Source organism: Amblyraja radiata, chromosome 3 (genome assembly GCF_010909765.2).
Source record: "Amblyraja radiata isolate CabotCenter1 chromosome 3, sAmbRad1.1.pri, whole genome shotgun sequence".
NCBI classification, from domain to species: domain Eukaryota; kingdom Metazoa; phylum Chordata; class Chondrichthyes; order Rajiformes; family Rajidae; genus Amblyraja; species Amblyraja radiata.
This window is the reverse complement of record NC_045958.1, coordinates 131109727-131134946: the sequence shown is the minus strand read 5'-3', so window position 1 is coordinate 131134946 and position 25220 is coordinate 131109727. Positions and strand designations below refer to the sequence as shown.

At 44.9% G+C, this 25220-nt stretch overlaps 1 protein-coding gene across 6 annotated transcripts in view; it reads right to left on the bottom strand.

Annotated features, from left to right (window-relative positions):
- nipbl (NIPBL cohesin loading factor) overlaps positions 1–25220 on the bottom strand; it is a 278213-nt gene that overhangs the window by 177864 nt on the left and 75129 nt on the right. For all 6 annotated transcript variants that reach the window (XM_033018770.1, XM_033018771.1, XM_033018772.1 and 3 more), the window contains exon 3: positions 17671–17836. In XM_033018770.1, coding sequence (XP_032874661.1) covers positions 17671–17836 — 166 coding nt within the window. The remainder of the gene's footprint in view (positions 1–17670; positions 17837–25220) is intronic.

The window sequence follows — 25220 nt, the reverse complement described above, 5'->3', positions numbered from 1 at the left end:
CAAACATACTGCTAAAGCAACAAAGGAGTTTTTCAAAGCTAAAAAATGGTCAATTCATGAGTGGCTAAGTCAATCAACCGATCTGAATCCAATTGAGCATGCCTTTTATATGCTGAAGAGAAAACTGAAGGGGACTAGCCCCCAAAACAAGTATAAGCTGAAGATGGCTGCAATACAGGCCTGGCAGAGCATCACCAGAGAAGACACCCAGCAAATGGTGATGTCCATGAATCGCAGACTTTAAGCAGTCATTGCATGCAAAGGATATGCAACAAAATACTAAAAACGACGAATTTCATTTACATGACATTGCTGTGTCCCAAACATTATGGGGGGGGGGGGGGACTATTTATAAACACTGCTGTAATTTCTACATGGTGAAACCAAAATGTATAAAAATTACCCTTATTAAATTCTGACAATGTACACTTTAACCACATGTTTTTCTATTACAAATCTCAAATTGTGGAGTACAGAGGCAAATAAATAAACAATTGGTTTTTGTCCCAAACATTATGGAAGGCACTGGGAATCACACACGCACAACCAGCTCTAGGAAGAATACCATTGTTGGAAAGGGTGAAGAAGAGATTTACCAAGAGGCTTGCGGGATCAAATTATAGGGAAAGGTTGGATAGGTAGTGCCATTTTTGTAAGGTTGAGGAGTGACCTCAGAGGTGTACAAGATCATGAGGAAATGGACAAAGCAACACTGTCTTTTTCCCCAGGGCACAGGATTTTAAAACTATAGGCTTAAGCTGAGAGGAAAGAGATTTAAAAGGGACCTCGGAGATAACCTTTTCACTCAGTGGGTAAGTCCATACATGAAAGAAATTGTCAAAAAAAGCTATAGAATCGGATCAATTATGAATTTCAAAGGGCATTTGGACAGATGTGCAGATGGGAAGGGTTTAGTGGAATACAGGCCTAATTCAGGCAAATTGAACTTGCCCAAAATGCCAACTTGATCAGCATGGACAACGTGGAACAAATGGCGTGTTTCCCTGCCTTATAGCTCTCTGACTATGACTCACACCACCAATAACCCACAGCATTTTACTCAAGGAATATTAATAAATATAGCCAAACCTTCCTATTCCCATACTCTTTTGATATAAAGACTGAAATGAAATTACAGACTAATGAAATTGTCCCCGAATCCTAAGTATTTTGGAAATTTAAAACCATTTGTCACTTATTTATCCATGCTAGGATGGAAATCCATCAAGACTAGAAATGTATCAACTTCCAGCTCCACAATTTACTTGTACAACTGTTCTGATGATTTTCCTTTATTTCTGCATTGCTTCCCATTTCTGGCCACTGTCATTTCTAGGATATCACTTGTAGCCTCCATAGTGAACACTATTAGCTTAATTTGCAATATTTACTCTCCCAAAATGAATCACCTCAAAATGGAATGAAAATTACAATATATCAGTACATTTCACCAGCCTTTTCTCGAAGTGGATTGCCACCTTCCCTATACCTAACTTGTGTCACCTGGAAATCTCTGAATTGTATTAAAAATCCAAGTCAACATTAGTTCCGTCCAAACTGAAAAAATCAAAAATTATTTTGTGCTGTTGTAATTTCTTCCCCTGTCGCTATTTCCTATTTATGCCATGTTCATCTATTTTGCTAACACGCCATCATGGGTATTGCAAGAATATTCCACTAGATGGCTCAAGGCCATTACAAAATAGTCAGTGAAATTCAAAAAAAATTGCATATGCCTGAAATACATAATCCAAACGGAAAAAGTTGGACAGGCTGATATTCTGGAACATGTGAGGAAGGAGCAAATGTGAGATAAAAGGTGGATAACTCCCCAGAGCCTGATATGTTATTGCCCAGGATGGATGCTGTTGGAAACAAGGGAGGAGATTACTAGGGCTCCAAAGTAGACTTTTGAAAGTTTGCTAGTCAAATGTGAAGTACGAGAAATCTTGAGGATAGCCCTGTGGGGCCCTTGTTCAACAAAGAACAGTAGGGCTCGAAATTAACAGTTGCCCGGGTGCCAATGGCCATCTAAAGTCCCGCCGGGCAACCTAAAAGCCATGCCATTTTACCCGGCTTGGCAAGCATCCGGGCCGTTCAACTCTGAGTGGGCCCCCTCTCACTATCTCTCTCTCTGTCACTCTCCATCTCCGCCCGCCATCCGTGTTCGGGCCTCCGGTCCTCATCCGCCGGCAGCCTTGCACATGCGCACCGCCACGGCCTGCACATCATCGGCCGCCCTGCACATGTGCACTGCCACAGCAACTGGTCGGCGCCGGGCACTTTCTCCCTCCCTTTGCATTGTGGGAGATCTAGCCGCCATTGCTGCCGCCTCGCCACGACCGCTGAAAACCAACGCAGAATCACTCCCTGGAGCAACTCTTGCTTCTTGGTTTTCTGCTCCTCCAAAAATATTCCAAATGGAATTTAAACTGGAGGTGTTTGAGGGTCCCCCACCAAACTCCACACTCTGAACAATAACAGCCTATTGCACTTTATCTGTTTATTGATTGTGTATATATATGGTCCATGGTATATAGAAAATAGGTGCAGGAGGAGGCCATTCGGCCCTTCGAGCCAGCACCGCCATTCATTGTGATCATGGCTGATCGTCCCCAATCAATAACCCGTGCCTGCCTTCTCCCCATATCCCTTGAAACCACTAGCCCCTAGAGCTCTATCTAACTCTCTCTTAAATCCATCCAGTGATTTGGCCTCCACTGCTCTCTGTGGCACGGAATTCCACAAATTCACAACTCTCTGGGTGAAAGAAGTTTTTTCTCGCCTCAGTCTTAAATGGCCTCCCCTTTATTCTAAGACTGTGGCCCATGGTTTTGGACTCGCCCAACATTGGGAACATTTTTCCTGCATCTAGCCTGTCCAGCCCCTTTATAATTTTATATGTTTCTATTAGATCCCCCTCATCCTTCTAAACTCCAGTGATGTCCTTCCTCAAATTAGGAGACCAAAACTCAACACAATACTCCAGATGTGGTCTTACCAGAGCCCTATACAACTGCAGAAGAACCTCTCTACTCCTATACTGAAATCCTCTTGTTATGAAAGCCAACATTTCCATTAGCTTTCTTCACTGCCTGCTGTACCTGCACGTCAACTTTCAGTGACCGGTCTACAAGGACGCCTAGGTCTCGCTGTACCTCCCCCTTACCTAACCTATCCCATTGAGATAATAATCTGCCCCCTTGTTTTTGCCACCAAAGTGAATAACCTCACATTTATCTATATTATACTGCATCTGCCACGCATCTGCCCACTCACTCAACCTGTTCAGATCACCCTGAAACCTCCTAACATCCTCTTCACAGTTCACACTGCCACCCTGTATAGACACACTGAACTTTTATCTCCTGTTCTGTATTATGTTCACATATTCCGTCATTGTCCTATCTGGGACACATGACAATAAAACTCTCTTGACTCTGGACTTGGACAATCAAAAAAAAGGGGTTCTTGGGGGAAAAAAGAACTACCTTAAATTTAGCTGCATCTGGTTGGGTAACTATGGTAGGGTGAAGACTATACCATGCTTTAATTGTGCGGGGGAACTCCATGGAGCAGCCAGCAACTCTGGATAGAAGAAATTGGGTGACGTTTCGGGTAGAGACCCTTCTTTAGATTTCCTCTGGTTTTAGTGGTTTTAATTTAATTTAAAGATACAGCGTGGAAACAGGCCCTTCAGCCCACCGAGTGCACGCCGACCACCCGTACACTAGTTCTATCCCACACATTAGCGACGTAGGTCAAGAGTCAAGAGTATTTTATTCTCTCATGTCCCAGTTAGAACAATGAAATCCTTACTTGCAGCAGCACAACAGAATATGTAAACATAGTACTCTGTAAACAATGTTATAAACGAGGAAACAAAACAGTGTATATTTATATATGAATATATATCTATATATACACACACACACACATAAATAATTGTATAATATATATCAAATAATATTATATAATGATATATAACTATAATATACACAGAAACGAGAAAACAAAACAGTGTATATTTATACACACACACACACACACAATTTCCCTCCTGGGATTAATAATGTTCTATCGTATAGGATCGTGTGTGTAGGAACGAACTGCAGATGCTGGTTTAAACTGAAGATGGACACAAAAAGCTGGAGTGACTCTACAGGTCAGACTGAATCTCTGGACAGAAGGAAAATATTACGTTTTGGATTGGGTCTGAAAAAGCTTCCTGCACACCTTTGGAATGTGGAAGGAAACAAGAGCACCCGGAGAAATCCCATGCGATCAAAGGAAAAAGGAAGCAAACTCCATTCAGATAGCACCAATATTCAGGATCAATTCCGGGTCTCTGGCACTTTTAGGCAGCAACCTTATGGCCAATGTAGTGCCCTATAGTCTTGAACTGAATTAAAACATACAGTAGCTGTAAAGGGGGACATCGCGTCACTTAGAGATTTAAGACTGAAAATTTATTTGCCTCTGTACACCACAATTTGAGATTTGTAATAGAAAAAATGCCATGTGGTTAAAGTGCACATTGTCAGATTTTATTGAAGGCCATTTTTATACATTTTGGTTTCACCATGCAGAAAGTCCCCCCATTTCAGAGCACCATAATGTTTGGGGCACAGCAGTGTCATGTAAATGAAAGTAGTCATGTTTAGTATTTTGGTGCATATCCTTTGCATGTAATGACTGCTTGAAGTCTGCGATTCATGGACATCACCAGTTGCTGGGTGTCTTCTCTGGTGATGCTCTGCCAGGCCTGTATTACAGCCATCTTTAGCTTATGCTTGTTTTGGGGGCTAGTCCCCTTCAGTTTTCTCTTCAGCATATAAAAGGCATGCTCAATTCGGTTCAGATCGAGTGATTGACTTGGCCACTCAAGAATTGACCATTCCTTAGCTTTGAAACACTACTTCGTTGCTTTAGCAGTATGTTTGGGATCATTGTCTTGCAGGAGAATGAACCACTGGCCAATGAGTTTTGAGGCATTTGTTTGAACTTGAGCAGATAGGATGTGTGTATATATTTCAGAATTCATTATGCTGCTACCATCAGCTGTTGTATCATCAATTAAGATAAGTGAGCCAGTACCTTCAGCAGCTATACATGCCCAGGCCATAACACCCCCACCACCGTGTTTCACAGTTGAGGTGGTATGCTTTGGATCTTGGGCAGTTCCTTCTCTCCTCCATACTTTGATCTTGCCATCACTCTGATATGTTAATCTTCGTCTCATCTGTCTACAAGACCTTTTTCCAGAACTGTGGTTGCTCTTAAATACTTCTTGGCAAACTGTAACCTGGCCATACTATTTTTGCGGCTAACCAGTGGCTTGCATCTTGCAGTGTCGCCTCTATATTTCTGTTCATTAAGTCTTCTGTGGACAGTGGTCATTGACAAATAACACACCCGACTCCTGAAGAGTGTTTCTGATCTGTCGGACAGGTGTTTGTTTTTTTTTCTTTATTATAGAGAGAATTCTATATGGGGGGGAGGACTATGTATAAATACTGCCATAATTTCTACATGGTAAAACCAAAATATATAAAAATGGCCTCCAATAAAATCTGACACTGTGCACTTTAATCACATGTGATTTTTTTTCTATTCCAAATCTCAAATTGTGGAGTACAGAGGCAAATAAATAAATAATGTGTCTTTGTCCCAAACATTATGGAGGGCACTGTATGTTCACTTGGAGAGACAATGATTGATTAGGTGTCAACATGGTAATACGCAGGAGAAATGCTGCCACACAGAGTTTTTTTATTTTTGAGGAGGTAATGAAGAAAATTTGCTTCAGGCTTATGGATCCAACTCGTCCATGCCAGCCAAGATTCTCCAACTCGGCTAATCCTATTTGGCCACATTTGTTCCATATCATCTAAACCTTTCCTATGCATATACCAGTTCAAGTATCCTTTAAATTAGAGGATTACATAGGGCAGACAGTAACTTTTTTTTAATACAACGGGGGGGGGGGGGGGGGGGGGGTGCTGCGAGTGACTGGAACATGCTGCTGGGGGTAGTGGCTGAAGCAGAAACGTTAGTGGCATGTAACTAACTTTTGATTAGGCACGTGGATATTCATGGAATGGAGACATAGGTTATGTGCAGGAAAATAAGTGATGATATTGGCATCATGTTCTGCACAGTCATTGTAGGATGAAGGGCCTGCTCTTGTGTTGTACTGTTCTATGTACATTAAGGGAAAGAGGGGAACTAGAGATAGAATATGGCCCCTCAGAAACCTAAGTGATTACCTATGTGAGGAGCTGCAGGAGATGAGCACAGTCTTCCATTAGTATTACTCTTCTGATTTCACTCTGGAGAAAGACATGAAGACTAGGGAACCTGAAGCAGAAATAAAGATGTCTTGAGGACAGTTCATATTAAGGTAGAGGAGGTGGACATCTTAAGGCATGAAGATGATACATTTTCTGGGCCTGACCGGATTTATCGGACACTGTGGGAAGCTACGGAAAGGATTGCAAGGACATGGATAGGAAAGGTTGAGAGGGATATGAGCCAAATGCGGGCAAGCGGAACCAGCATACATGGACATCTTGGTCGGCATGGACAAGTTTTGCCGGGGAGCCTGTTTCCATAATGTAGGTCTAGGACTCCAACAGCCCTTCCGGGTGAGACAGAGGTTCACATTAGACTTTAGAGAAACAATGCAGAAACATGCCCTTCGGACCACCGAGTCCGCACTGACCAGATATCAGTCCATACACTAGCACCAAACTACACATTAGAGTATTTACAATTTATAGAAGCCAATTAACTTACAAACCTGTATGTCTTTGGAGTGTAGGAGGAAAATGGAGAATCCAGAACAAACCAATGTGGTCACGGGGAGAACATACAATCTCAGTATAGACAGCTCCAGTACTCACAGGACTCTAAATTAGCGGTTGCCCGGTTGCCAATGGCAACCTACAGTCTTGCCGGGCAAACTAAAAGCCATGCCATTTTGCCCGGCTTGACAAGCACTCGGGACATCCGAAGGACATGTTTCCGCATTGTTTCTCTAAAGTCTAATGTGAACCTCTATCTCACCCGGAATCATTTGATTCTGAGCGGGCCCCCTCTCTATCTTTCTCTCTCTCTCTCTCTCTGTCAATCTCAGTCTCCGCCCGCAATCCGTGTCCGTGTCTCCGTCCGCTCCCCGTCCGCCGGCACGGCAGTCCTCCTTACACATGCGCACAACCACGGCCAGCACCAAAGATCCTATAGCGAGGATCTTTGGCCAGCTCATCATCGGCCGTGGTTGTACGCATGTGCCGGCCTGCACTTGCGCACTGCCACTGCAACTGGTCGGCGTCGGCCACTTTCTCCCTCCCTTTGCATTGTGGGAGATCTGGCCGCCATTGCTGTCCGGTCGCCGCCTCGCCGCGACCTCTGAAAACCAACGTAGAATCACTCACTGGAGCTGGAGTAACTCCCTGGAGTAACTCTTGCTTCTTGGTTTCCTGGTCCTCCAAAAATATTCCAAATGGAATTTAAACAGAATTTGGACACACTGAACTTTTATCTCCTGTTCTGTATTATGTTTACATATTCTGTTGTGCTGCAGCAAGCAAGATATTCATTGTCCTATCTGGGACACATGACAATAAAACTCTCTTGACTTGACTTGGACTTAAACAAAAAAGTTTAAATAAACCTTAAATTTAATTGCTTCTGGTTGGATGCCTATGGTAGGGTGAAGACTATTCCATGCTTTAATTGTGCGGGGAAACTCCATGGAGCAGCCAGAATCTCTGGATGGAAGAAATTGGGTGACGTTTCGGGTAGAGACCCTTCTTTAGATTTCCTCTGGTTTTAGTGTTTTTAGATTAATTTAAAGATACAGCATGGAAACAGGCCCTTCGGCCCACCGAGTCCATGCCGACCACCGATCACCCGTACACTAGTTCTATCCCACACATTAGCGACGTAAATCAAGAGTCAAGAGTGTTTTATTCGCTCATGTCCCAGTTAGAACAATGAAATCCTTACTTGCAGCAGCACAACAGAATATATAAACATAGAACTCTGTAAACAATGTTAAAAACGAGAAAACAAAACAGTGTATATTTATACACACACACACACACACAATTTCCCTCCTGGGATTAATAAAGTTCTATCGTATAGTATTGTGTAAGTTAGGAAGGAACTGCAGATGCTGGTTTAAACTGAAGATAGACACAAAAAGCTGGAGTAACTCAACAGGTCAGACAGGATATCTGGACAAAAAGAAAATATTAAGTTTTGGGTTGGGTCTGAAAAAGGTTCCTGCACACCTTTGGAATGTGGAAGGAAACAAGAGCACCCGGAGAAAACCCATGTGATCAAAAGGAAAAGGAGCAAGCTCCATACAGACTGCACCCATATTCAGGATCAATTCCGGGTCTCTGGCAATTTTAGGCAGCAACTTTATGGCCAATGTACTGCCCCATAGTCTCAAACTGAATTAAAACATACAGTAGCTGTAATGGGGGACATTGCGTCACTTGGAGATTTAAGACTGAAAGTGGATAGTTTATTTATTTTTTAGTAACCAAAGTTATCACCGTATAATTTTTTGTGAGTTGAAAATAAAATACAGTGGCACAGCTGGTGGACTTGTTGCTACACGCCAGAGATCTGTGTTCGATCCTGTTCTCGGCCATTGTCTGTGTTCAATTTGCACATTCTCCCTGCAAGCATGTAGGTTTCCTCCCACATCCCAAAGATGCATGGGCTTTGTAGGTTAACTTGTCTCTGTAAAATTGCCCCTAATGTGTAGGAAGTGAGTGAGGAAAGTGGGATAACAGAACTTATGTGAATGGGTTGACAAAAATGCTGGAGAAACTCAACTGGTGAGGCAGCATCTATGGAGCGAAGGTAATAGGTGACGTTTTGGGTCGAGACCCTTCTTCAGACTGATGTGAGGGTGGGGGAGGAGGTGAGAAGAAGAAAGGTAGAGGCGGAGACAGTGGGCTGAGGGAGAGCTGAGAAGCGGAGGAGAAAGCCGGGACTTCCTGTCAATTTTCATACCGCTGGGGTGTAAACTGCCCCAGCAAAATAAGAGGTGCTGCGCCTCCAATTTACGGTGGGCCTCACTCTGGCCATGGAGGAGGCCCAGGACAGAAAGGTCGGATTCGGAATGGGAGGGTGAGTTGAAGTTCTGAGCCACCGGGAGATGAGGTTGGTTATTGCGAACCGAGCGGACGTGTTGGGCAAAGCATTCGCCAAGCCTAAGCTTGGTCTCACCGATGTAGAGCAGCTGACACCTAGAGCAGTGGATGCAATAGACGAGGTTGGAGATGAACCTCTGCCGCACCTGGAAAGACGGATTGGGTCCTTGAATGGAGTCAAGGGGGCAGGTAAAGTGACAAGTGTAGCATTTCCTGTGGTTGCAAGGGAAAATGCCAGGAGAGGTGGTGGTTTGGGTGGTTTGGGACGAAATGATCAAGGAGTTACGGAGGGAACGGTCTCTGCGGAAAGCCGACAGGGGAGGAGATGGGAAGATGTGGCCAATGGTGGGATCCCGTTGGTAGACAAAGCTGGAGAAAATCAGCGGATGAGGCAGTATTTATGGAGAGAAGGAATAGGCGAAGTCGAGACCAGGGCCGGATTTAGATGAAGAGAGGCCCTAAACTGTTCCACTTGTAAGGACCCCCCACCCCACGACTAGAGGAAGATGGTCCACCAGATTGACACCGATTTACGGCCGAGCGTGGCCAATGGGATAAGGGGCTGGAAAGCGGTGTTTTATTTATTTATTTATTACCAGTGCTAGTGTCGAGTTATTGGCTTAAAACACTATTATTCTGAAATGGAGGGCAAGGAAAATTACTGAAGGGTTGTTTAGAGATTACAATGCGTTGTGACAGCATATGTAAGAAAGGCCTATGACAGTGTCAACAATATCATACACCTTGCAGGGCTCTCACTTAATTTATTTTCTCTGTTGTCAGCCGGGTAACCTTGGCAGCTTTTTAAGTTGCCAAATGACAGTTTAGATGGTCATTTAAGACGGCTTGCGTGTGATAATGTGCTTGGATGAAGTGCGTACTTACCAGTCGGAATTATGCTCAATGAAGCACTCACATATTATTTCTGCTTCAAATAAAGTCACAAACTAAACATATTCACCAATCAAGACATGATATATACCACAATGACATGCAGCAAAATTATAATACAGTATCTTAACTCTTTTTACACGTTGCAATGAATACAATTTCTATTATTTCTTTCCACTTCGAAACAAAAATGTGGTTGGATTATTCAGCGTATGATCAACCTCGGTGAGACCAAGAGCAGGCTTGGCGATCGCTTCGCACAACACCTCCACTCAGTTCGCAATAACCAACCTGATCTCCCGGTGGCTCAACACTTCAACTCCCCCTCCCATTCCGAATCCGACCTTTCTATCCTGGGCCTCCTCCATGGCCAGAGTGAGGCCCACCGCATATTGGAGGAGCAGCACCTCATATTTGCTTGGGTAGTTTACACCCCAGCAGTATGCACATTGGCTTCTCTAATTTCAGGTAGTCCTTGCTTTCTCCCTCCTTCCCCTCCCATTCCCAGCTCTCCCACAGCCTATTGTCTCCGCCTCTTCCTTTCTTTTTCATGTCAACCCCGCCGCCCCCCCCCGACATCAATCTGAAGAAGGGTCTCGACCCGAAACGTCGTCTATTCCTTCGCTCCACAGATGCTGCCTTACCCGCTGATTTTCTCCAGCTTTTTTGTCTACCAATGGGATCCCACCACTGGCCATAACTTCCCATCTCCTCCCGTTGGCTTTCCGCAGAGACCGCTCCCTCCGTAACTCCCTGGTCAATTCGTCCCTTCCCACTCAAACAACCCCCTCTCCTGGCACTTTGCCTTGCAACCGCAGGAAATGCTACACTTGTCGTTTTAATTAAGTTCAAGACTATGGGGCTGTACATTGGCCATAAAGTTGCTGCCTAAAAGTGCCAGAGACCCGGAATTGATCCTGAATATGGGTGCTGTCTGTATGAAGTTTGCTCCTTTTCCCCTTTATCGCATGGGTTTTCTCTGGGTGCTCTTATTTACTTCCACATTCCAAAGGTGTGCAGGAACCTATTTCAGACCCAACCCAAAACATAATATTTTCCTTTTGTCCAGAGATTCTGTCTGGTCTGTTGAGTTACTCCAGCTTTTTGTGTCTATCCCACACACACGATACTATATGATAGACTTTATTAATCCCAGGAGGGAAATTGTGTGTGCGTGTGTGGGTATATATATTATACACACACATATATATTTATATAGTTATATATTCATATATAAATATACACCGTTTTGTTTTCTCGTTTATAACATTGTTTACAGAGTACTATGTTTACATATTCTGTTGTGCTGCTGCAAGTAAGGATTTCATTGTTCTAACTGGGACGTGAGAGAATAAAACACTCTTGACTTACTCCGCTAATGTGTGGGAAAGAACTAGTGTACGGGTGATCAGTGGTCGACGTGGACTCGGTGTGCTGAAGGGCCTGTTTCCACGCTGTATCTTTAAATTAAACTAAAGACACTAAAACCAGAGGGAGTCTAAAGAAGGGTCTCTACCCGAAACGTCACCCAATTTCTTCTATCCTGAGTTGCTGGCTGTTCCATGTAGTTCCCCCGCATAATTAAAGCATGGTATAGTCTTCACCCTACCAGTTACCCAACCAGACGCAACTAAATTTAAGGTAGTTCTTTTTTCCCCCAAGAACCCTTATTTGCTTAAGTCCAAGTCAAGAGAGTTTTATTGTCATGTGTCCCAGATAGGACAATGAAATTCTTGCTTGCTGCAGCACAACAGAATATGTAAACATAATACAGAACAGGAGATAAAGGTTCAGTGTGTTTATATACCATAGACCATATATATACACAATAAATAAACAGATAAAATGCAATAGGCTGTTATTGTTCAGCCCTCCACCACCTCCAGTTTAAATTCCATTTAGAATATTTATGGAGGACCAGGAAACCAGAAGCAAGAGTTACTCCAAGGTGTTACTCCTGATCCAGGGTCAGGGAATGATTCTGCGTTAGTTTTCAGCGGTTGCGGCGAGGCAGCGACCGGACAGCAATGGCGGCCAAATCTCCCACAATTCAAAGCGAGGGAGAAAGTGCCCAGCGCCGACCAGTTGTCATGGCAGTACGCATGCGCAGGGCGGCCAATGATGTGCCGTTCGTGGATGTGCGCATGTGCAGGGGGGAGGACGTGCTGGCCATAGCAATGCGCATGTGCAAGGCGGCCTGCACTGCCAAGACTGCACTTGGTCTCACTGAGGTTGATCATACGCTGAATAATCCAACCAGAATTTTGTTTGGAAGTGGAAAGAAATAATAAAAATTGCATTCATTGCAATGTGTAAAAAGAGATGAGATACTGTATTGTAATTTTGCTGCATGTCATTGTGGTATATATCATGTCTTGATTGGTGAATATGTTTAGTTTGTGACTTTATTTGAAGCAGAAATAATATGTGAATGCTTCATTGACCATAATTCTGACTGGTAACTATGCACTTCGTCCAAGCACATTATCGCACTTGTCAAGCGAGCCGTCTTAAATGGCCACCTAAACTGTCATTTGGCAACCTAAAAAGCTGCCTAGGTTGCCCAGCTGGCAACAGAGAAAAAAAGTTAAGCGAGAGCCCTGACTCGGGATCGAATCCGGATCTCTTGCATTGCAAGGCAGCAACTCTCCCACTGTATGATGGTGCCGTTCCCTCTCATCAAAAGTTAGAAGTGTGCAAAATCATGAGAGGAATAGATTGGGTAGACACACAGAGTCTCGTGCCCAGTGTAGGGGAATAAAGAACCAGAGGACATACAGTGCCCTCTATAATGTTTGGGACAAAGACCCATCATTTATTTATTTACCTCTGTACTCCACACTTTGAGATTTTTAACAGAAAATATCACATGTGGTTAAAGTGCACATTGTCAGATTTTATTAAAGGGTATCTTTATACATTTTAGTTTCACCATGTAGAAATTACAGCTGTATTTATACATTTCAGGGCACCATAATGTTTGGGACACATGGTTTCACACGTGTTTGTAATTGCTCAGGTGTGTTTAAATGCCTCCTTAATGCAGGTATAAGAGAGCTCTCAGTACCTAGTCTTTCCTCCAGTCTTTCCATCACCTTTGGAAACTTTTATTGCTGTTTATCAACATGACGACCAAAGTTGTGCCAATGAAAGTCAAAGAAGCCTTTATGAGACTGAGAAACAAGAATAAAACTGTTAGAGACATCAACCAAACATTAGGCTTATCAAAATCAACTGTTTGGAACATAATTAAGAAAGAGAGCACTGATGAGCTTACTAATCGCAAAGGGACTGGCAGGCCAAGGAAGACCTCCACAGCTGATGACAGAAGAGTTCTATAATAAAGAAAAATCCCTAAATACCTGTCTGACAGATCAGAAATACTCTTCAAGAGTCAGGTGTGGATTTGTCAATGACCGCTGTCCGCAGAACACGGTGGTGGGGGTATTATGGCCTAGCATGTATACTGCTGAAGGTAATGGCTCTCTTATCTTCATTGCTGATACAACTGCTTAATGGTAGTAGCATAATGAATTCTGAAGTGTTAGACACATCCTATCTGCTCAAGTTCAAACAAATGTCTCAAAACTCATTGGCTGGCAGTTCATTCTACAGCAAGACAATGATCCCAAAGATACTGCTAAAGCAACAAAGGAGTTTTTCAAAGCTAATAAATGGTCAATTCTTGTGGCCAAGTCAATCTCCCGATCTGAACCCAATTGAGCATGCCTTTTATATGCTGAAGAGAAAACTGAAGGGGACTAGCCCCCAAAACAAGCATAAGCTAAAGATGGCTGCAATACAGGCCTGGCAGAGCATCACCAGAGAAGACACCCAGCAACTGGTGATGTCCATGAATCACAGACTTCAAGCAGTCATTGCATGCAAAGGATATGCAACAAAATACTAAACATGACTGCTTTCATTTACATGACATTGCTGTGTCCTAAACATTATAATGCCCTGAAATGGGTGGACTATGTATAAACACAGCTGTAATTTCTACATGGTGAAACCAAAATGTATAAAAATTGCCTTTTTTTTAAATCTGACAATGTGCACTTTAACCACATGTGATTTATTTCGATTACTAATCTCAAATTGTGTACAGAGGCAAATAAATAAATGATGGGTCTTTGTCCCAAACATGATGGCGGGCATTGTAAGTATAAGGTGAGGGGCGAAAGATTTAATAGGAACCTGAGGGGTTCACACAGGTGGGTGTATGGAACGAGTTGCCAGAGGAGGTATTCGAGGCAGGTAGTATCGCACCGTTTAAGAAACATTTGGACAGATACATGGATTGGACAGGTTTAGAAGAATATGGGCTAACACAGGCAGGTGGGACTCGAGTAGATGGGGCATGTTGGTCGGTGTGGGCAAGTTGGGCCAAAGGGCCTGTTTCCACACTGTATCACCCTATCTACTGCATTCGGCTCTCCCATCGTCACCTCCTTATACATCGGCAAGACCAAGTGTAGACTAGGCACTGAATAGCTGTGCTTTATCTGCCAAGGCCTTCTGGATCTCCCAGGTGCTAACAGTTTTACCTTCCCTTCTCATAATTACTTTTCAGTCCTAGGCCTCCACATTACCAGAGTGGGGCCACACATACAAATGGAGGGACAACACCTCATGTGCCGTGTGGGTAGGTTACAACAGGATGAAAATTCAATTCTCCAATTTTAACTAAACGTGCCCCCCCCCCCCTTACATATTCCTGTACCCGTCCCCCACCCTGATATACGGTCATTTCTCCCACTATGATGCCCCTTCTTCTCCCAATTCCCTCCCCATAAATAAATATTCTAGACACTTAAGCATATCTGCATTGATTCATGATGCAGGGCCTCGTCAAAATGTCCATGACCCCCTTGCCTCCACAGATGGAAGCTTGGAGAGGGCGCAGAAGAGGTTTACCAGACACTGCTTGGTTTAGAGGGTATTATTGCCGGACAGCGCCTCTACTTCCTGAGAAGACTACAGAGATTCGGTATGTCAGAGAGGATTCTCTTCGACTTCCACGAGTGCACAGTAGAGAGCATACTGACTGGTCGCATCATGGCTTGGTTCGGCAACTTGAACATCCAGGAGCGGAAAAGATTGCAAAAAGTTGTGAACACTGCCCAGTCCATTACCAGCTCTGACCTCCCCACCATCAAAGAGATTTATCGAAGTCGCTGCCTCAAAAATGCAGCCAACATCATCAAAGACCCACACCATCCTGGCCACACACTCATTTCACCACTGCCATCGGGAAGAAGGTACAGGAGCCTGAAAACTGTAACGTCCAAGTTCAGGAACAGCTTCTTCCCGACAACCATCAGGCGATAAAACACGACAACAAATAAGCTCTGAACTACAACAGACTATTATTATTATTATTATTGCACTTTATTTGTTTGTTTATTGAGTATGTGTGATTGTGTATATAGTCACACTGAACTTTTTTTTCTCCCGTTATGTACTGTGTTTGCATATTCTGTTGTGCTGCAGCAAGTAAGAATTTCATTGTCCTATCTGGGTCATATGACAATAATACACTCTTGACAAGATACATTTATTTGTCACATGTACTAATTGGTACAGTGAAATGTGTGGTCGCCATACAGCCATACGAATAATAAAGAGCACTGAACATGATAGACAAATATGGATTGTTTTTTATGAAGAGTCAGAGACTGAAGATGGACGAAAGAAGTTTATAAAATTAGAGGTGTGTTAAGATGAGAGTCCTCACCCCCAACCCAACTTACTTGATCCACATGCTATCATCTGCAGCTTTACACGACTTCCGCTTTAATCCACTACAAAACGCACTCTAATAGTTTCTCACTGCTTCTTTGCAAAATGTCCCAAACCCACTACTTCTATCACCTTGAAATAACACCCAGTCTTACAAACCTGATTCAATTTTCAGAGGTGAAGATGATTATGAGGATAGGGCAGTGAATGTTGTTTATATAAGATTTAGGAAAACTTTTGACATATTCAAAATGTGCTTTGGTACAATGTAACTGACAGCTATTTTTTATATTTATGGGTTTTGACCACTGGATTAAATGTCATCAATGCTATTAAATAGCATCTTGTAACATCAGGGCCATTATTATTTGTACAACACAATTGAACATGATGTCCAAGCTAAGATAATCTAATTGACAAACAGAGTATTAAAAAAATGGATAAAGTATATTACACAAAAGGCAATGAACCCCAAATAACAATCAAGTTAATGGCAATAAGCGAGTTCGGTATTCCGACTCCTCATGCCCAGGTCAGAGGTCACCTGCGATAAACACTCGCGACAGCTGCGCCGCTGCATGTACACAGACCCGCACCCCATCCGCAGCCAGGATCAAACCAGAGCCCCCACCCGAGTGTCCCATCCCTGTCCGACTGCAGCGGCCCAGGCCCACCGCCAGCGTGGAGAAGAAGCGCCAACTCCAGCCCAACTCTGCCTGTCTCGTCGGGCCAACCGACAGCCCCGGACCGACGGGACACCGGCCCACCGCAGCAGCGGCCCAGGCCCACAGACAGCACGGAGAAGAAACGCCAACTCCAGCTCAACTCAGCCTGTCCCGCCGGGTCAACCGACAGCCCTGGCTGACGGGCCCGGAGCAGTGGAGTTAGCGCTTCTTCTCCGCGCTGGCTGCAAGCCCGGGCCGCCACTGCAATGGACCGGCACCCCACCAGTCCAGGGCCACCCTGGACATCAACGGCCGACCCCGGACAGGGATGGGACATCCGGGAGGGGATGGGGACGACCCAGCAGCAACTCAACAGAGCCGGAGACCCGGGCCCGACCACGACCACGGACGAAACGCAGGTCTGCACCCATGCAGCAGCACAGTCGCCGAGATTGTTTATCGCGGGTGACCCCTGACAAATCCCATGATTCCTTGCATTTTTCGGAATACCGAACTCGCTTATACTAGGAAATGCAGGTGGCTGCAATAAGGAACACAAAAAGCTATGACTCAGCGGGTGAGGCAGCATCTCTGGAGAGAAGAAATGGGTGACGTTTCAGGCCGAGACCCTTCTTCAGACTGATGTCAGGGGAGAGGGCGGGACAAAGTTAGAATGTAGGTGGAGACAGTAAGACTAGCGGGAGAACTAGGAAGGGGAAGCGGATGGAGAGAGAAAGCAAGGGCTATCTGAAGTTAGAGAAGTCAATGTTTATACCGTTGGGGTGTAAACTACCCAAGCGAAATATGAGGTGCTGTTCCTCCAATTTGCGCTGGGCCTCACTCTGACAATGGAGGAGGCCCAGGACAGAAAGGTTAGATTGGCAATAGGAGGGGGAGTAGAAGTGCTGGGCCAACAGGAGACCATCGATTTAAACCAGCATCTGCAGTTCTTTCTTACACAGACACCCAAGATCTGATTATACATCATTATACACCAGAAATGCAAACAGTTTTCCCTTTGTTGCAGATTTCCAACAACAGAATATTTATTTCTATTCGAACCATTAAAAACACAAGCATTGGTGACTAAAACACTCATTCGTCATGCTCATGCTGTGCCAACCTGGCATACGCACTCTGCAATAATACATTTCCAACAACCTCTGCTATTCGGAAAATAACACAATCATACTCACATGTGATCTGTGGAGACTTGACTGAGGCTATGTACTAACTGCGTGACAAGGCTCTCATCTCGACAGCCCATGAGGCAATTTACATCTTCGGCAATTCTCCCTCCAAACAACAAGCTTTTGGTAGTGGTAGCTGGTAGTGGAGAGGGAAGTGGAAGCTGATTCAGTACTGTTTGGAGAAAAAGAACAAGTATTCAGATTTCTTATAGCAACAAAACTGAGTTATAGCGTAAAAAGCATTTTAACTGCAGGACAACTGAGCATTTATCAAAACTTCAGCAATAGTCTCAAATTTGGTGGCTTGAGAGGAATGTTCCTTGTGCTCACATGCTTTATCCGCTTTTCACACTATCCATTTCTACACCTCGAGACTGGTAACTAACAGTAAGACAGGTCACATTCACCTTTCACAGCCGTTATTAAGCAATGCATTGCACTTCTTCCAGTTCGAAGGGAGCTTAAATGCACAATTCTGTCTATCAAGACTCAAATTTAGATCTATAAACAGTGCAACAGTTCACTGATATCTACTTTAATAGACAAAATCTCTGGTTGCTATAAATGGCCAATTACAAAAGTGAACTGCAATTTTTTAAAGTGATGCCATTGACAGATTACATAATGCATGATTTTCAATACGCATCTTGATTAGGGAAAAGGGGAAACGTAAATTATTAAACAGAATCAGTGTCATTCAGCCCATCTATCAATACCGACCATGATGCCCATCTATCTATTTTCATTAGACCAATTAAAACCCCAAAATATTACAATGCAAAGCAAATCTGGAGGTCCTATTATATGGGACACAAGAGAAGGGAAAAGAAAGTTGGTCTTTACTGAAAGAGGTATGCAGAACAAACACCAGTGTGTTGCTGCAACTTGACAAGTTCCTGATGAGCCCGCAATGGAATACAATGCAGTTATGGCTCCAAATTTAAGGCAGGTTCTAATAAGACTCGAATTATCCACTATTCGGAAATTGTGAAGGTTCAGTATTTAGTTTATATTTATGGTGGGGCCCAGGTTCTAACATTCCCCATCCACTCACCAGAGTCCCATTCCACTACTCTCTTTAAACTCATCGATTCTATTGGCCTCGCACCTTTGAATCTTAACTCGTTCTGTTTCCCAACGCCCTTCAAATTTTACCACCTGAAATGTTACTGTATAACATATTTTTAAAAAGTCAATGTACACAGAAATAATAATACCAACAAACTCTCGAGGATGTCGGATTAATACAATTTGATTGTCCTTGATTTAGAAGCAATGCAGAGAAATATCACAAGGGTAAATCCAGACATGAAAGAGTTGACATATGAGGAAAGGTTGAACAGGTTAGGCTTAATAGCGAGGACCTTCAGAGATCATGGATCTTAGGAATTCTCTACCCAAGGAGGGTGGAAACCAAATATCTACGGCCAAAATAGATGGAGGAGAAAATGGGAAAATGGTTGATGCTAAATATGCATCGCTCATCAACCTATTAAATTGCAGACAAATGCTGCTCCTATCGCCATAACAAATGGTTGAGTGCACAATATATTTCTCAGCATTGTAGCACACTGGTTCCAGAGACTAAGACCGGTGGTGGTGAATCAGACCGTACCCTTGCTTATGAAAGGACTGTTCAGAGGCCTGATAACAGAGGGAAAGAAGCTGTTCTTCAGTCGGTGACAATCACTTTTGGCCACTTGTATCTTCTGCATCATGGGAGCAGGGAGAGGAATAGCCAGGGTGGGACTAATCCTTGACGATGTTTGCTGCGTTTCTGTGGCAACATGAAATGTAGATAGAGTCAATCGTGGGAATTCTGATCTGTGAGATGAACTGGCTAACGTCCACAACTCTTGGCAGAGCAATTCCCAAACCAACGGTGCATCCGTAAACGTTTGTAAGAGTCACTGGATACATGTTAAATCTCCTCAGTCTTCTTAGGTGTTCAATGCGGTTGCTCCAGCAGCGTGACCAGGTACGTGGGTGCCTGGCAACGTATTTCAGGCTCCTAAAACTCTACGTTAGAAAAAGCTTGTATCACAAGTATTCTTTAACCTTTCCCCCTCACCTTAAGCCTATGGTTTAATATTTGACAATGTCGAGTATTTCACATTTCCACCCTGGAAAAGACTAACCACATTGGAAAATTGGACCACCTGGTTGTGCTCCTTCTTCCAGTGTATAGGCAATGACTGAAGAGCGCAGCTCCAGCGGTGAGGATTGTACAGAGCTGGTCAAGGAATGCAGTAGACGGTAGACTGACTGATGTTCAAGGATGTAGCAAACAGACCTGATCAAATACACCATGGTTGTTACTGGCTTCATAAGGAAATGTTTGGTGGAATGTGTTCCCACCAAGACTCTGGCTGTTGGGGTCCCTCTACGCAGGGATTCTCCCCCTCTACATTGGGGACCTGGGGTGGAGGGTATTGCACCGAGGTGTTCCCTGCAACCTGTTTCTCTCGCGGTTCACAGACTCGCCAGTCGCCTGCCACTTTTGCGGGCTGGAAGAGTCTGTGTAACACGTGTACATGGAGTGTGTGAGGCTGCAGCCACTGTTTGAATACCTAAAGGGGCTGCTCCTTGCCTTCTGGCTGCACTTTTCACCCACCATCCTCATCTTTAGACACCCTGTGCGTAGGGGAGAGGGTAAGGCTGAAGATGCGCTGGTTGGGTTGTTCCTGGGCCTGGCCAAGCTGGCCATCAGCGAGTCACGGCGCCAGGCGGTGGAGGGCTCTACCCGAGCCGGCTGCCTGCACCTTTTCCGGGGTTACGTCCGTGCCCGGGTGGGGTTAGAATGGGACTACGCCCTGTCCGTCCAGCGGGGCCTGTGGACTTCGGAAGTGGCCGATTCGGAAACTCCAAGCAGCCGAGTGTGCTCCTCCGTTCCGATGCCAGAGTTTTGATCATCCCGGCGAGGGGGCCTGTACAGCGGATCATCCATAGCGGCGACTGTGGAGGGTTCTAGGCCCCGACTACGGGTGAACAAAGAGGAAGATGACTGAACTTTGTCTTCCATCACAGTGAGAAATGCTGATCCGACACTGGTGGATGTTTATGTTGTATTCTATTGAGTATTGTGTTCTTTTTATTCATGTGGCTGTATGGTAACTCAAATTTCACTGTACCAATTGGTGCATGTGACAATACATGTGAACTTGTGGCGGTCCCTGGATATTAGGCGACTCCCTGGGTCATCCCCCTCAACACTTGAGGGACAGGGATGGTGGTCTGCCCATGGGTTTCCGGTTCCTGCTCGGGAATGACCTGCCTGGCGTCTAGCCTTTTCCTAACCTTGTCCAGGCCACCACATTGGTGATCCCGACGTTCATCACGCATCGTGATGGACCAGAATCTCCACGCCGTAGCGCTGAAGCTCCCAACTTTGTGGACCGAAGAGCCTGATATCTGGTTCCAGCAGGCAGAGGCAGTTTGCTTTGCGGGGGGGGGGTGACGGTGGATGAAACTAAGTACTATCACGTCGTCGGCGCTCTTGACCAGGCGACTGTGAGGCGAGTAAAACCTTATCTCAGCGCCAAAGATACTATAGCTATAGGATCTTTGAGCTGCACCACTCGGCCCCGCACCTTGCTGTTGGCTGGCGGAAGAGGGAGGCGGTGGCGAGGAGTTCCCAACAGCCAAGGCAGCGGGCGATGTTGTCCGAGGAGCACTGACCCTCCTTCCTCCATACCTCGCCCCCCTTCGCTCTCTCTGTCTCTCTCACTCTCTCCACCCCCCCCCCCACCCCCCTTATCATGGGACCCCTCCTCTCCATCCTGCACTGATCCCCATTCCCGCCTCTATTCAGTCCTCACTGACATCCCCTGTGCTCCCCCCCCTAATCTACTCATCCTGCGCTGATCACCCTATCCACCTCGCATTGATTCTCCTGCCACCCTCCCCCCCCCCCCATCCATCCTACACTGGTTCCCCAATTCACCTTGTACTTACCCCTTTCCCATCCATCCTGCACTTCTCCTCCATCCATCCTGTACTGATCACCATCCATCCTGTACTAATCCACGCATTCATCCCGTACTGACCCACCCTCCATTTACCCTGCACCTACTGAACCCCCCATTCAACACCACTGACATCCCCCGTGCTCTCCCCTCACAATTTTACCTACTCCAACCAACACGTACTAATTACCTGCCTCAATCCATCCATTCTGCACCGACTGCCTTCTAACCCCCCCACCCCCCCTCCCCCCGCCATGTATCCACCCCGCACTGATTCACACCCCCCTCCCTGACCCTATTGTCCTGGGAATGTCTTCAGAGCGAACATTGACTATATTTGATAACGGAATGCAATCAAATGTGTTTTAATGCCCAATGTTATTATTTGTTTTAATCCATGAAGCTGGATTAATTAAATTGTGAACACGTGAAACATTAAAACCGCAGTGTTCGATTGTCACTGCTACCGTTGACACGTTATTACAGAATTCATTTTAACGGCAAGTCAATGCTCTTAATATGGAGTATCAGTGCTGTAGTTATTTAATGAGCAACATTCACAACAATACGTACGCATATATGTTACCATGGTCCAGGATTTATTGACAAAGGTTGATCATACGCTGAATAATCCAACCACATTTTTGTTTGGAAGTGGAAAGAGCTAATAGAAATTGCATTAATTGCAATGTGTAAAAAGAGTTGAGATACTGTCTTATAATTTTGCTGCATGTCATTGTGGGATATATAATGTCTTGATTGGTGAATATGTTTAGTTTGTGACTTTATTTGAAGCAGAAATAATATGTGAATGCTTCATTGAGTATAATTCCGACTGGTAACTACGCACTTCGTCCGAGCACATTATCGCATGCGTCATGCAAGCTGTCTTAAATGACCACCTAAACTGTCATTTGGCAACCTAAAAGCTGTCAACAGGGAAAAAAAGTTAAGTGAGAGCCCTGCAGCACATCATCGGCCGTGGTTGTGCGCATGCACTTGCGCATGCACTTGCGCATTGACACTGCAACTGGTCGGCGTCGGCCACTTTCTCCCTCCCTTTGCATTGTGGGAGATCTGGCCGCCATTACTGTCCAGTCACCGCCTCGCCGCGACCGCTGAAAACCAACGCAGAATCACTCACTGGAGCTGGAGTAACTCCCTGGAGTAACTCTTGTTTCTTGGTTTCCTGGTCCTCCAAATATATTCCAAATGGAATTTAAACAGGAGTGGACCTACCACCACCAAACTCCAAACTCTGAAAAATAGCACCCTATTGCATTTTATCTGTTCATTTATTGTGTACTAGACCAAGTGCAGATCCGTTAGGTCTGTTGACCCAACAAGCAAGGATTTCATTGTCCTATCTGGGACACATGACAATAAAACTCTCTTGTCTCTTGACTTGGACTTAAACAAAAAAGGGATCTTGGAGAAAAAAGAGCTACCTTAAATTTAATTGCGTCTGGTTGTGTACCTATAGTAGGGTGAAGACTATTCCATGCTTTAATTGTGCGGGGGAAGTCCATGCAGAAGCCAGCATCTCTGGATAGAAGAAATTGGGTGACGTTTCGGGTAGAGACCCTTCTTTAGATTTCCTCTGGTTTTAGTGTTTTTAGTTTAATTTAAAGATACAGCGTGGAAACAGGCCCTTCAGCCCACCGAGTCCACGCCGACCACCGATCACCCGTTCACTAATTCTATCCCAAACATTAGCGACGCAAGTCAAGGGTGTTTTATTCTCTCACGTTCCAGTCAGAACAATGAAATCCAGCAGCACAACAGAATATGTAAACATAGTACTCTGTAAACACGGTTATAAACGAGAAAACAAAACAGTGTATTATATATGAATATATAACTATACACACACACACACAATTTCCCTCCTGGGATTAATAAAGTTCTATCGTATAGTATCGTGTGTGTAGGAAGGAACTGTAGATGCTGGTTTAAACTGAAGATAGACACAAAAAGCTGGAGTAACTCAACAGGTCAGACAGAATCTCTGGACAAAAAGGGAATATTAAGTTTTGGGCTGGGTCTGAAAAAGGTTCCTGCACACCTTTGGAATGTGGAAGGAAACAAGAGCACCCGGAGAAAACCCATGTGATCAAAGGGAAAGGGAGCAAACTCCATACAGACAGCACCCATATTCAGGATCAATTCCGGGTCTCTGGCAATTTTAGGCAGCAACTTTATGGCCAATGTACTGCCCCATTGTCTTGAACTGAATTAAAACATATAGTAGCTGTAAAGGGGGACTTTGCGTCACTTAGAGGTTTAAGACTGAAAATGGATAGTTTCTTTTTTTTAAGTAACCAAAAGTTATCAATGTATAATTTTTTGTGTGTTGGAAAATAAAATATAGTGGCGCAGCTGGTGGACTTGCTGCCTCACGCCAGAGATCTGTGTTTGATCATGTCCTCGGGCATTGTCTGTGTTGAATTTGCACATTTTCCCTGCAAGCCTCCCACATCCCAAAGACGCATTTGTTTTGTAGGTTAACTTGTCTCTGCAAAATTGCCCCTAATGTGTAGGGAGTGGGTGAGGAAAGTGGGATAACAGAACAGAACTGTGTGAATGGGTAGACAAAAATGCTGGAGAAACTCAGCGGGTGAGGCAGCATCTATGGAGCGAAGGAAATAGGTGACGTTGATTGATGTCGGGGGGGGGGGGGGGGGGGGGGGGAGGATGACATGAAAAAGAAAGGAGGAGGCGGAGATAATAGGCTGTGGGAGAGCTGGGAATGGGAGGGGAAGGGGGGAGAAAGCAAGGACTACCTGAAATTAGAGAAGCCAATGTTCATACCGCTGGGGTGTAAACTGTCCAAGCAAAATATGAGGTGCTGCTCCTCCAAATTACAGTGGGACTCACTCTGGCCATAGAGGAGGCCCAGGACAGAAAGATCGGATTTGGAATGGGAGGGGGAGTTGAAGTGCTGAGCCACCGGGAGATCAGGTTGGTTATGGCGAACCGAGCGGAGGTGTTGTACAAAGTGATCGCCAAGCCTACACTTGGTCTCACCGATGTAGAGCAGCTGGCACCTAGAGCAGCGGATGCAACAGATGAGGTTGGAGGAGGTGCAGGTGAACCTCTGCCGCACCTGGAAAGACGGTTTGGGTCCTTGAATGGAGTCAAGGGGGGAGGTAAAGCGACAAGTAGAGCATTTCCTGCAGTTGCAAGGGAAAGTGCCAGGAGAGGGGGTCGTTTGGGTGGGAAGGTACGAATTGACCAGGGAGTTACGGAGGGAGCGGTCTCTGCGGAAAGCCGACGGAAGGGGATGGGATGATGTGGCCAGTGGCAAGATCCCGTTGGTAGACAAAGCTGGTGAAAATCAGCGGGCAAGGCAGCATCTATGGAGCGAAGGAATAGGCGACGTTTCGAGCTGAGACCCTTCTTCAGACTGATGTCGGGAAGGGGTCGGGAAAAAGAAAGGAAGAGGCGGAGATAGTAGGCTGTGGGAGAGCTGGGAATGGGAGGGGCTGGAGGGAGAAAGCAAGGACTACCTGAAATTGGAGAAGCCAATGTTCATACCGCAGGGGTGTAAACTACCCAAGCGAAATATGAGGTGCTGTTCCTCCTATTTGC